Source organism: Globicephala melas, chromosome 1 (assembly GCF_963455315.2).
Source record: "Globicephala melas chromosome 1, mGloMel1.2, whole genome shotgun sequence".
In the NCBI taxonomy this organism is placed as follows: Eukaryota; Metazoa; Chordata; class Mammalia; order Artiodactyla; family Delphinidae; genus Globicephala; species Globicephala melas.
Window position 1 is genome coordinate 171,158,459 of NC_083314.1, and position 12,551 is coordinate 171,171,009.

At 54.7% G+C, this 12,551-nt stretch overlaps 1 protein-coding gene across 2 annotated transcripts in view; it reads left to right on the forward strand.

The window, feature by feature from the left end:
* HSPG2 (heparan sulfate proteoglycan 2) overlaps positions 1 to 12,551 on the forward strand; it is a 102,076-nt gene that overhangs the window by 62,200 nt on the left and 27,325 nt on the right. For both annotated transcript variants that reach the window (XM_030875628.3, XM_030875631.3), the window contains 14 exons: positions 2,243 to 2,335; positions 2,661 to 2,741; positions 2,966 to 3,196; positions 4,872 to 4,985; positions 6,405 to 6,532; positions 6,671 to 6,757; positions 7,768 to 7,826; positions 8,017 to 8,184; positions 8,338 to 8,448; positions 10,420 to 10,520; positions 10,619 to 10,799; positions 11,687 to 11,812; positions 11,958 to 12,110; positions 12,191 to 12,333. In XM_030875628.3, the coding sequence (XP_030731488.1) occupies positions 2,243 to 2,335; positions 2,661 to 2,741; positions 2,966 to 3,196; positions 4,872 to 4,985; positions 6,405 to 6,532; positions 6,671 to 6,757; positions 7,768 to 7,826; positions 8,017 to 8,184; positions 8,338 to 8,448; positions 10,420 to 10,520; positions 10,619 to 10,799; positions 11,687 to 11,812; positions 11,958 to 12,110; positions 12,191 to 12,333 (1,776 nt within the window). The remainder of the gene's footprint in view (positions 1 to 2,242; positions 2,336 to 2,660; positions 2,742 to 2,965; positions 3,197 to 4,871; positions 4,986 to 6,404; positions 6,533 to 6,670; positions 6,758 to 7,767; positions 7,827 to 8,016; positions 8,185 to 8,337; positions 8,449 to 10,419; positions 10,521 to 10,618; positions 10,800 to 11,686; positions 11,813 to 11,957; positions 12,111 to 12,190; positions 12,334 to 12,551) is intronic.

A 12,551-nucleotide genomic window follows, 5' to 3' on the forward strand; every position in this document is an offset into this window, starting at 1 on the left:
CCCTCTGGGGTCTGTTCTCACCCGCGTCGGGACCATCTCTGACCTTTTGGCCCCCGACCTGTTCGATCCACTCTCACCACCTGTCCTTCTGTCCTAGTTCTCTCTCTCCTACAAAGGCTTCTCTCTGCTTCCTGAAAGCCTCTATTATTGGCAGCTGCCCAAAGCCTTCCTGGGGAACAAGGTAACAAGGATTTGGGGGGGGTGGGGGAATAGGGGTGTCATCAAATCCTAAAATATCAGAGGGCCCTTTGTCAAAACCTTTTATGACACAGATCGGTAGACCAAGGCCCAGAGAGCGGTCCCACGTTCAGGTCAAAGTAGGGCTGAGATCAAACCCAGCTCAGCCCTTACCCTTCAGCGAGCCACAGTCCCCTGGCAGAAAGACTGTCTTAACTGGGAGGTAAGGCACCTCTTCTTTGGTTTCCCTTTACCCTGTATCCAGATCACTGACCTAGCTCTTGGGACTGCATTCATTCATTCAAGAAGCATTAAGTACTTACTGTTTGCTGTCCTGTATATGGGCAGAATAAGACCCTGGCCTCCCAGAGTTCAATGTTACTCTGATTATCATTCCCGTCATGTCAGAATCACCATCATCATCATTGTCATTATTAGTATTAGTATTGCATTTGTACTAGTATTGTTCCAGAAATGATGTAGAGTGCCTCTTAAGAATACACACAATATGCAATAAAATAACATTCAGAGAAGCAGACAAGACAGTCTTGTTCAGGGGGAAATGAAGGTAGGAAGCTTGCTGGAGCCAACGTGGAGCTGGGCGCATTGAGGGGAGTTAGCAAGCATTGAGGCTGTGTGCTCAGCAGGCCCTGTGCTGAGTGCAGGGTTTTACGTGGCCTGCATTACTTAATCCTCATACTACCTTTCAAGGTAGGTATTATTTTTATTCCCATTTCCATAGGAGGAAAGTTGGGCTCAGAGAAGTTAAGTGACTTGCTCAAGGCTGTCCAGCCAATAGAGCTGGACTTGAACCCCAGTCTTAGACTGCAGGGTCTGCTCCCGTAGCCACCCTGCTGTACACACCTGCAGCTTGGTCCTAGACATGGCGATGAACTTGCTGGCATCCAAAGAAAACGGGAAACCAGCTGTTTCATGGTTATCTGGTTATGCCCCTAAATTCCTTACCTCGCCCTGAGCTTGTGGAGAACATCCTCAGGGCCTGTGTAGCCCAGAGCCTGGCATGTCATCAGTAGGTGTTTAATAAATGCTCACCAACTGAATGATCACAAATGAGCAAATGGGCTAGGCCTGACACAGTGTGGTATTGACCTGAACAACTGCCCTAGCGGCAGAGAGAAAGGAGAGTCCTGTGGGGCAGAGCTGGGGCCTTGGCTGCCCAGGTGGAAGCCCCCAGCAGCAAACATAAGGCTCTTCCAGTTGTGAGCAATAGGAAACCCGAGTCCAGCTGGCTTGCCCGCAACGAAGAATCTATTGGCTCATGAAAGTACAAAGCCCAAAGATAGCTGGTATCAGGCATGGCTCGATCCAGGAGCTCATTAGGACTTTATCTCAGCTGGCATCATTCTCCAGCTTCCAATCTGACTAATAAAGGGGGTTTTTCTGTTGCAGTAGAAAGGGCAGAAGTACCAGGTTCACATGTTCATCCCTGCTGGAGCAGAGACGGGGAGTGGTGGAATGTGCAGACTGGCCAGACCTGGCTCACGTCTCCACTTTAGAGGAGGAGGGGCCGGGCCCCTCAAACCACACAGGCTGCCTGTAGAACATAGTTTCCTTTAAAGGAAACCAGGACTACAGTTTTCAAAACAACGGGGAAAATGGACTCTGAGCAAACAAACAAAAACCCCCTCCCCAGGAGGCAAGAGTTCTGAGGGGCAACTTGCAGCATCCCCTTGCCCCCGCCGTGGCTGAGAACTTTTGAACCTTCTGCAACCTCCCTGTGGCGGTCACGGTCATTACCCCTGTCTGCTTTATGGGAAATTCCTTTAACGGAAGGGACTTGGAGCTTGTTTGCTGGGATCGTGAGACAATGGGGAACCCCATAAAGCAGAATAGAGGCTTCTCAGGGTCACTGCCACCAGGTCTGAGACTGTGAAGGAACTGATAGATGTCCTGTCACTTAGGCAACCACCGGCCTCCGGTTGGGTGGGGAGGACAGCACGGGTGCAGAAAGGCCTCCAGAGACTCCGCCCCCTCACCTCTCTGGTCGCACACACCCCAGAGGAGGGCAGAGTCAGGTTGTGACTGCAGGGCTTGCCTCTTGCAGGTGGCAGCCTATGGCGGAAAGCTGCGGTACACCCTCTCCTACACAGCGGGGGCCCAGGGCAGCCCGCTGTCTGACCCTGATGTCCAGGTCACGGTGAGCACGTGGATTCCACACCGAGTGGGCAAAAGGGGGAGGTGGAGGCTGGGGGTACCCTCAGTGTTTCTTTCCTTTCCGTCCAGCACTCAGCTGGCCTGGCACCCACCCACTAGTTAGGCCCATGCCCCCGCCCCGCCATCTATTTGGACACTGTGTAGGCAGAGGCCCAGCTGCTGGCAGATGGGGTAGTGGGCATGTACCTGACTCCTTTGGGTACGTGAGCTTGGGAGATTGGAGAGGTAGGAGACTGGGATTGGGAGAGGAGCCCACTATCCCCGAGAGCCCCTCAGTTCCCCTCCCAAGCCCACTCGTGTCTCCCCAGGGCAACAACATCATGCTGGTGGCCTCCCAGCCGGCACTGCAGGGCCCGGAGAGGAAGAGCTACGAGATCATTTTCCGAGAGGTGAGAGGCACTCGGCCACACCATGTCTGACCCTCTGCACCCTCCACCCTGCTTTGGAGCCTGGCTTTGACGCCAGCTACACTGCCTCTCACTCCCCCCATCCTCAGCTAACAGTCCTTGGCCAGTGCCTGGAAGGCAGGTGTTGGGGCTGGGGGCACTGCAGAAACAGCACACAAAGCCCAACGCCCCTCACCCTCATCTGCTGTCTTCCCCCACCAACCCAGGAATTCTGGCACCGGCCTGATGGGCAGCCAGCCACCCGGGAGCACCTCCTGATGGCACTGGCTGACCTGGACGAGCTCCTGGTCCGGGCCACGTTCTCCTCGATGCCGCTAGCAGCCAGCATCAGCGCGGTCAGCCTGGAGGTCGCCCAGCCCGGGCCCTCGGAGGGACCCCGGGCCCTTGAGGTGGAGGAATGCCGCTGCCCCCCGGGCTATGTCGGCTCATCCTGCCAGGTGAGTGTGACCGGCCCAGATGCCTCTGCGCTAACACAGCTGGATCAGCAGGCGGTCAGCTGGGATTTCCATGGCCACCTGGGACTACTGTCATAACTTTAGTATACTCAGCAACATCTCATTTATTCTCCCCAACAGCACTGAGAGATGTGTAATTGTCCCCTTTTAACAGATTTTTTTTAAAACGAGGCGCTGAAGGGTGCACAACTTACCCAAGGGCACATAGCTACACTCTGCAGAGGTTAAGACCCAGCTCATGTTCCTAGGATGCCCGCCGGAGACAGAGACACAAGTTAGCCCAACGCAGAGCATGGAAATGCCTCAGCGTGGTGAACGGCGTGGACTGGAGTAGCGTTCTAGGCAGGGAGGGCGGAAGAAGCAGAAGCCCAGAAGGAGGAATGTGTGGGGACGTAGCCTGCGATGCAGAAGGGTCACCCTGGAAAGCTGAGTGGGGGGTGCTTCCTCAGGCCTGGAGCAAGGCTCCCTCCAGCAGGGACTGCCAAGCTGCTGAGGGAGTGCTGGGGTCGGAACTGAACCCCAGGAAAATTCCTCTGCCCCCAGTGAATGAGATGGATGGGGCGGGGGAGAGACAGTGAGTCCTGTCGGGAGGGAAGGGCGGTAGGGGGTGGAAGAGAGGGCAGGCAGATGGAGGGACTCCAAGAACATTTGCAGTGTTCAGCTGGAGACTGAACACGAGGGCAGGGCCGGAGCTGACTGTTCACCGCTGAATCCCTAGGCACGGAGCAGGCAACCAGTGAACATTGGATGAATGAATGTGGAACTGGGGAAGGGGGATTGCACGAGGGAAGGGGGCAGGGCTGCAGTGCCAAGTGGGTGGCAGGGAGGTCAAGTGTGGAAACAGCTAGCCCCCCACCCAACCGAGGAAGTCCCAGTGGGAAGTCCACATCTCTGCCGCTTTACCTCTGCGCCCCTTTGCTGTGTCCACAAGAACTTTCAAATCCAAATAGATGAACTTCACGTTCCTTGAGGTTATAAAATTTAACACGTTTTGAAGGAGAACCCCTGGGGAGAGCAGAATCCTTGGTGCACGTTTTCCACAGTGAAGCAAAACAGCTTTATAAACATCCCTTTGAAGTGGTTGGGGAGCGAGGGCCTGGAGAGATTTCAAAGAAGGGGCAACAAATAGAAATTCATTATTGTCAGAACCCATGATTACTCACTTAGGATGTGTAAAAACGTCCTCGGCTATATGGGTGCCGCCTCTTTCACTTTACTGAGCAAATGTAAACATAGTCATAAAGGTCTTCGAGGACTCATTCCAAATCCAGGTCTCCTGAACTCCCTTTTTCCATCTCAGGGTTACGTTTTTCAATAAAGACCCTGCCAGAAGAATTTTCAGGGCTGAAGTCCTGGGGCTGGAGAAGGGTTCTCCATTAAGAATGAACTGTTATTTCAGTATATCCAGAGCGACTGGAGATGCCAGGCAGGATGGGGGCGACACTGTCCCAGCTCTGGAGTGTTGGAAAAGTGAAGATGGGGGAGGAGAGCTACCAAGAGGGGATGCTGGGGTGGAGAGCTGGGCCTGGAATTTCCCTGCCAAGAGCCAATGGGAGTCTAGATGGTGGAGGGGGGATGGAGGAGACGGGTTCTAGGTCTGCTGTCTCTGGGTGGGACCACAATGGAGACGGAGACCAACTCTCCCCTCTACCCCCAGGACTGTGCCCCGGGCTACACGCGCACTGGGAGTGGACTCTACCTTGGCCACTGTGAGCTCTGCGAATGCAATGGCCACTCAGACCTGTGCCACCCAGAGACCGGGGCCTGCTCGGTAAGATGCAAGCGGGGCCAGGGCAGGGGTCAGCTTGGCTGGGCCTGGGTGGGGTGTCAGGGCTGGCTGTGGGATAGGGAGGGGTTTGGTTTGGATAGACCCAGATCCAGGGGCAAGGTCGTGGGGCACATCCTATGGGGAAAAGCGCCTGGCCCAGCAGGTCTGGGCATCGAGGGGTTGCAGGCATGGTGGGGTGGCCAGAACTATGGAGTAACATCCTTCCTTATAAAGAAAACTTTGGGGGAATTCCCTGGCGGTCCAGTGGTTAGGACTCCACGCTTCCACTGCAGCGGGCATGGGTTCAGTCCCCGGTCGGGGAACTAAGATCCCTCAAGCCGCATGGCATGGCCTAAAAGAAAAGAAACGAAAACTTTGGTTCCTGCTATTTCTTATCACCAAAGTGACACATGTTTTCTGTAGAAGAATCAGACTATAGAGATAACTTAAAAAGAAAGTAAAAATTCCCTGAAATCCTACCATCTGGAGGTAATTACTGTCGATGTTAGGCTGTGGAGCTCTTTTGCTCTTTTTCTAGGCAAATATTTATGCAGATTAGTATACCTTTTGTTTTACAAATAACCATAGGATCACTGTGTTTTATGATCAACTTTTTTCACTTACAAGTTCATGACGTCTTTGAATATTTCAGTAGTATTTTTTTTGTTTTTTTTTTGTTTTTTTGCGGTACGTGGACCTCTCACTGTTGTGGCCTCTCCCGTTGCGGAGCACAGGCTCCGGACGCGCAGGCTCAGTGGCCATGGCTCACGGGCCCAGCCGCTCCGCGGCATGTGGGATCCTCTCAGACCGGGGCACGAACCCGTGTCCCCTGCATCGGCAGGCGGACTCTCAACCACTGCGCCACCAGGGAAGCCCTTTCAGTAGTTTTTTATACCTGAACTTTTCGGAGTGGTGTATGTATAGCTGTCCAGGGTATGTGGTCAAGGACCAGGGGTTGACAGAGCCACAAGCTGAATATGGAATGAGGAATATGCTACGTTAATAAAAGAAACATGGATCTCTTTGGAGGAAAACATAAAACCCACACACGTTTTTATGATGAAGCACTTATTCCCAAAACTCTGCCCCCACATACTCACGTGGGGACTTTCCTCTGATATTACAGGTATTTAGGTAGAAAAATGTAAGAAATGGAATCAGTATCATCCTTTTTGATAGCTATTTGGATGGGTGCGCTTTTTAATTTTCTCAGTTCTTTTTTCATGGTTTGTTTCCAGCATTTTGCTTTTATAAACACCACTGAGATGAACATCCTGTAGTGAAATCATTGTGCCCCTCTATGACTATCTCTTTAAGATAAGCTCACAAACATGGAATTTCGAGGTCAAGAGATTACAAAACTGTACAGTTTTTGGTAAATTTTGCCAAATAGCAAGTAGCTGACATCCTTGTGCCTCGCAGCAATGCCAGCACAACGCCGCCGGGGAGTTCTGCGAGCTGTGTGCACCTGGCTACTATGGGGACCCCACAGCTGGAACACCTGAGGACTGCCAGCCCTGTGCCTGCCCACTGACCAACCCAGAGAACATGTGGGTGCCCTTGCTCAAGGCTCAAGGAAGAACTCCCACTGGGGAGTGGAGGGCATTGAACTGACTTTTGGGGGAGAAGTGGAGGGAACAGGGTGGGGAGTGAGCGTCCCATGGCCTGACCTTTGCCTCTTATCCCAGGTTCTCCCGCACCTGTGAAAGCCTGGGAGCTGGTGGATACCGCTGTACAGCCTGCGAACCTGGCTACACTGGCCAGTACTGTGAGCAGTAAGTTTGCAAATAGGAGGGATGAAGGGAGGGGGCATATGGTAGACTCCTAGGTGAGAGTCCTGGATGATGTTGCTCAGAAAGGTCCCTACCAGGATCATGTGCCTCCCCAGCTCAAAACCCTTCCAAGATTCCCCATTGCCCTTGGGACCAGCCCAAGCTCCTTAGGTAGCTTTATCACTCTTCAGTCTCATTCCACTTCTGACACCCAACTCTATACTCTAGCTGGGCTTCATTTCTTGACTTCTTCATGTTCATTTCTTTGCATGTGCTATTTCCTCTTCATGGAACATTCTTCACCCTCAAACCGCCTGTTCCTGGCTAACTCCTGCTTAGCCTTCAAGGCTCAGCTTTATTCCCTCATTCAGCACATTTTTATTGAGCATCTACTGTGTGCCATGCAGTGTGCCAAGGTGTTGGAAATAAAGTAATGAGCAAAACAGATTCAGTCCCAGCCCTTACAGAGTTTCCCAACTATAATGGGAGACAAGATGGTGAGTAATCATACATAGTTAAAACAGTGATAAGTTCGCTGCAGAGTAGTCTGCTCCAAGGGAATGTAGCAGCTCAGCAGTCCCATCCTCTGGGAAGCCTCCTGATTTTCAGGGCTAGATTAGTGCCTCCCCACCATGCCCTCTCAACCCCCATAGATGTCCATCGCTCTCATTTACATAGTTTCCATGTTAGTTTCCCAACAAGTCAGTTCCATAAGAGCAAGGACTTTATCATGTTTACTGTTATGTTTCAATAACCTTGCATCGTAGTCGCTTAATAAACATTTGTTGAATGAATGTTTCCCTGAATCCAGCCTACTGACATTTCCACACACTCCCCTTTCTCAGCTCCCAGAGGCCCTGTGGTGGGGCTTTTTTGGTCTCTGAAGTCCTTCCAGAGCTCAGAGCTTCTTCACCCCATATGGGCAGAGAGCTGAGCTTCTGGCTCCCCAAGTCCACTGTGAGGCACTGGGTCCCCTGGGGTCTGACACAGCTGGTCCTTGTTCCACCTTACAGGTGTGCCACAGGATACGTGGGTAACCCCAATGTGCGAGGGGGTCAGTGCCTGCCACAGGGTAAGTGGGACCATGGTCTTGGGTCGAGGTGATGGGCAAGGCAGGGGACCCAGGGAATTTTAGAGATACTAGGTCTGGGGAACAGGGTGAAGGGTTGGGCACGCGAGTCTTTGGGAGGGCAGAGATATCTGAGACAATGGTACATGCTGGGGGCCTCCTGCCTGAATGGCCTCTCCTTTCCCTCCCCCAGCAGACCAAGCCCCGCTGGTGGTCCAGGTCCAGCCAACTCGGAGCATAGTACCCCAAGGTGGTCCCCACTCCCTGCGGTGCCAGGTCAGTGGGAGCCCACCCCACTACTTTTACTGGTCTCGTGAAGATGGGCGGCCCTTGCCCAGCAGCACCCAGCAGCGACATCAAGGTACACATGGCCCCAGGCCCTTCGGCCATTCCAATGGAAAGGGAGGCACAGGTCTGTCCCTGCCCTGCTGAGATCCTGTAGGGACCCACACGCAGGACTAGGTGGGAAAAGGGGTGCATCTGTACTGATGAGCTCCCATCTCCTTGCCACCAGGCTCCGAGCTCCACTTCCCCAGCGTCCAGCCTTCAGATGCTGGAGTCTACATTTGTACCTGTCGTAATCTCCATCATGCCAACACCAGCCGGGCAGAGCTGCTGGTCACTGGTGAGTTTCCAGTCCTCTGTCCACCAGACTGCCTGTCTTGGGATGGGCTGCAAACTGCAGACCATCTACCAGAGGGGATGGTGGACGAGGACGCTGGCCAGGAAGATGGAAAGAGGTGATGGGTCAAGGCTGATGTTAGAGGCAGAACTGGCAGGACTTGAGTCTGGTCGTTGAGGGAGAGAGAAAAGCCTAGGGGTCTGGATTCCAGCAGCTGGGCAGAGTGCCATTTACTGAGATGAGAGAGGATCCCACAGGAGGGCACCTTCATTTGGGCTCCGCCAAAAGTAGAGGCTGAGGCAAGGGTACATAGTTTATTTGGAAAATGAAATGAAACAGGGAAGAGAAGGCATCCAATTAACGGTGTATCATTGAGCACATTACCACCTAGAGCAGTTGTTACTGAACGCAGCCGAGGCAGCCCCGGGAAACTCCAGAGTAAAACATGCTCCTTGGAGTCCCCCTGCCCTCCACCCTGGGGTCCAGGGAGCTGGGGTATGTGCACACCAGCTCGTATCAGTCACTGACTGGGGCCTGTTCCAGTAGCATCGATTCCCCTGCATTCTGTCCCACCTCATGGGCACACACAATGGTCACCAGTGGCCTGAGAAAACCCTCATGCAAAGAAATGCAGCGGCTGCAGAAGCCAGGCAGGTTGGTTCTGAAGTGACGAGGGGACATGGGTGGGTCCCCAGCAACACCTGCCACCAACAGGTCCGAGGGAACCACAAGTTTGGTTTTGGACTTGTTAACGTTTGAGAAGCTTGGGGAAACATTGAAGTAGGTACATCAGGTGGGCATTTGCATATGTGAATCTGGAACTCAGGAATCTGGCCACTTCTGGCCAGAGAAGTGAATTTGGGAGCTGTTGGCATAAGGATGGGGCAGGATGAAATTACCCAGGAGAGTGTAGCTCGAGGACAGGGCCCAGAGCAGAGCCCCAAGGAGCTCCAACTGGAACAAATGGAGGAGGGAGGACAGCAAGAGAGTGAGCAGGGGCAGCCAGTAGACAGGAGGAGGCCGGGGGACGTGGTGAGTTGGAAGTCAAGAGGGGAAACGACTTCCCGGAGAGAGTGGCCGGCCTCACCGGATGCCCCGGGAAGGTCAGCTACAGACAGAGAAATAACCCTTGGAGGTCATGCCTTGACAAGAGCGGTTTGCAGTGGAGAGATGGGGTAGAGACTGGATGGGAGTGAGGCAAAGAAGGGATGGGAAGGCAGCCAGTGTAGACAACTCTTTCAAGACTCCTGGCTCTGAAGGGAGGCCAAGAAATGGGGCAGTAACTGAGGGGTGTATAGGGTCAGGGGGGCATTTTCAGAGATGGGAAACTCTAGAACACATTTGTCTGTGGAGCAGAATGATCCCATGGGGAAGGAAAGGAGGGGGCACAGCAGGGGGAGGGGGTCCTTGGGAGGGGCTCCAGCACTCAGGAAGGGGAGTTGAGGTGGGGTGGGAGGTGGGGAGAGGTCTCATCCTTCAGGGACCAGGAAGGAGGGAGGTGGGTAGATTTGGGAACGTGGAAAATTCCTGACTAATTGTTTCAATTCTCTCAAGAAGCGTGAGTTGAAGCCATGGAAGTGGAAGGGGGTTTCAGGAGGGTGGAAAAGTTGGGAGCAGGTGTGAAATGGTTGTTTGGGAGGATAGAAACTCAAACCAGACAGAGAAGCCCAGTTGGAGTGAAGTGCGAAGTGTTAAGAGCTCATTTGTGGTCTGTGATCCTGAATTGGAGCCAAGGGGATCATGGTGTGATGTTCTCTGGTCACAGCCTGCTGGGTGCTCAGTGCCAGCAGGAGGAAAGTAGATGATGGGTTTCGGCCAGGATGAGGGAGGGCGGTGCCAGGGAGTGGAATGGAATCTAAGCCAGACTGGGAAGGAAGTGACCTCCTGATGGGGTGATGAAGAGGGAGAGAAAGTGGCCACAGGACAGCGGCCTAGCCAGCACCCAGCTCACTGGGCGACCTCCTGTCCCGGCAGAGGCTCCCAGCAAGCCCATCACAGTGACAGTGGAAGAGCAGCGGAGCCAGAGCGTGCGTCCCGGAACCGACGTCACCTTCATCTGCACAGCCAAGAGCAAGGTGGGCGGGGCAGGGAGTGGGCATCAGTGAGGATCTGTCTTCTGGGGTCCCCAAGCCCCACCCGGACCCCCACCCCATCTCCCTTGTCCTGCCTGCAGTCGCCGGCTTACACCCTGGTGTGGACTCGCCTGCATAATGGGAAACTGCCAGCCCGAGCCATGGATTTCAACGGTATCCTGACCATTCGCAGCGTACAGCCGAGTGACGCGGGCACCTACGTGTGCACCGGCTCCAACATGTTCGCCATGGACCAGGGCACAGCCACGCTGCACGTGCAAGGTACACTGTTCATGTCCATGCCTGACCCACCCAGTCCTGACCTTCCTTCACACCCACCAAGACCAGTGACCATTTCTTCCTTCAGCTGACAGTTTCTGAACTACAGTATGGCAGGTCCTGGCCTAGACTCTGAAGAAACAGGGGTGGGAGGGGACAAACAGGGGCTCTGCCCTCCTGCCCTCCATGTTCTGTAGAGAACAAGTGGACAAACAACATAATTACACGGGTGACCAGTGCTGGGACAGGAGTAAACAGAGTGATTGGAAAGTGAGAAATGAGGTGGGAGAAGGGTGAGCTATTCTCCGTGGGGTGGTTGGGGAGGGCCTCTCTGAGGAGGTGACATCTCAGCTGAGACCTGAAGGGAAGAGAAGGTGTTCAGCCACATGAGAGCTGGCGGACGAAGCAGCGTGTGCAAAGGCCCTGAAGCACGAGCATGTTGATGTGTTTGAGGGACGCAAGGCCAGCGTGGCTGGAGCCATGGAGGGGAGGTGGGGTGAGGGACTTGAAGATGTGGGCAGAGGTGAGTACACGCAGTGGGTCACAGCAGGGAATTCAGATTTTGTTCTAAGAGCCACGGACAGGTCTTAAGTGGAGAAGTAAGAAGACCCCATTGACTTTTTTTTTTTTTTTTTGGCCACGCCATGTGGCATGCGGGATCTTAGTTCCCTGACCAGGAATCGAACCCACGCCCTCAGCAGTGAAAGAGCAGAGTCTTAACCCCTGGACCACCGGGGGATTCCCCCATTGACATTTTAAAGGCTCCCTCTGGCTGTTCTATGGACACATGGCCACGAGGGGCTAGAGTGGAAGCAAAGAGAGCGGCAAGGAGGCTGTTGCCACAGGTCCCTCCCCACCGTGACCACATATGCTTTCTCCTCCCTCGTCAGCCTCGGCCACCCCGTCTTCCCCCGTGGTCTCCATCCACCCACCACAGCTCACAGTGCAGCCTGGGCAGCTGGCTGAGTTCCGCTGCAGTGCCACAGGGAACCCCACGCCCACCCTCGAGTGGACAGGTGAGGCCGTGGCGGGTATGACAGTCAGGGCCTGGCTCTCCTGCATATGGGGGCCAGCGGCAGGACTCTAGGCTGTGGACTTCAACCCCTGGGGGGCCTGGCAATGCCAATCCTAGTGGGTGCTGACCCCACCTCTCCACGTCAGGGGGCCCTGGTGGCCAGCTCCCTCAGAAGGCCCAAATCCATGGCGGTATCCTGCGCCTGCCAGCCGTCGAGCCCTCGGATCAAGCCCAGTACCTGTGTCGCGCCCACAGCAGCGCTGGGCAGCACGTGGCCAGGGCCGTGCTCCACGTGCACGGTGAGAGGACGGGGCTGAGGGTGGGCAGTTGGGAGCTCATGGCGGCCCAGAGAGGTGTTCTCACAGAGCTCTGTCTGCAGGGGGCAGCGGGCCTAGGGTCCAGGTGAGTCCAGAGAGGACCCAGGTACATGAAGGCCGCAGCATCAGGCTGTACTGCAGGGCTGCGGGTGTGCCCAGCGCCACCATCACCTGGAGGAAGGAGGGGGGCAGCCTCCCCCCACAGGTGAGGATATCCGTCCGGGCCAGGCCCACGGGCTCAGCAGAGTCCTAGCACTTGCCACCTGCCCCTCCCATCTCCTCTTCTGGTTCCCTTCACTTCCAAGATGGTGCCCTGCTCAGACCTCCCGCTCCGTGCGCTCCGTGCGTCCCGGCGGGTGGCAGCCGTCAGCCTCCTGCTCTGCTGCCTGGCTCCGCCCTCCTTGGTGCCCAACTGGGGCCCTC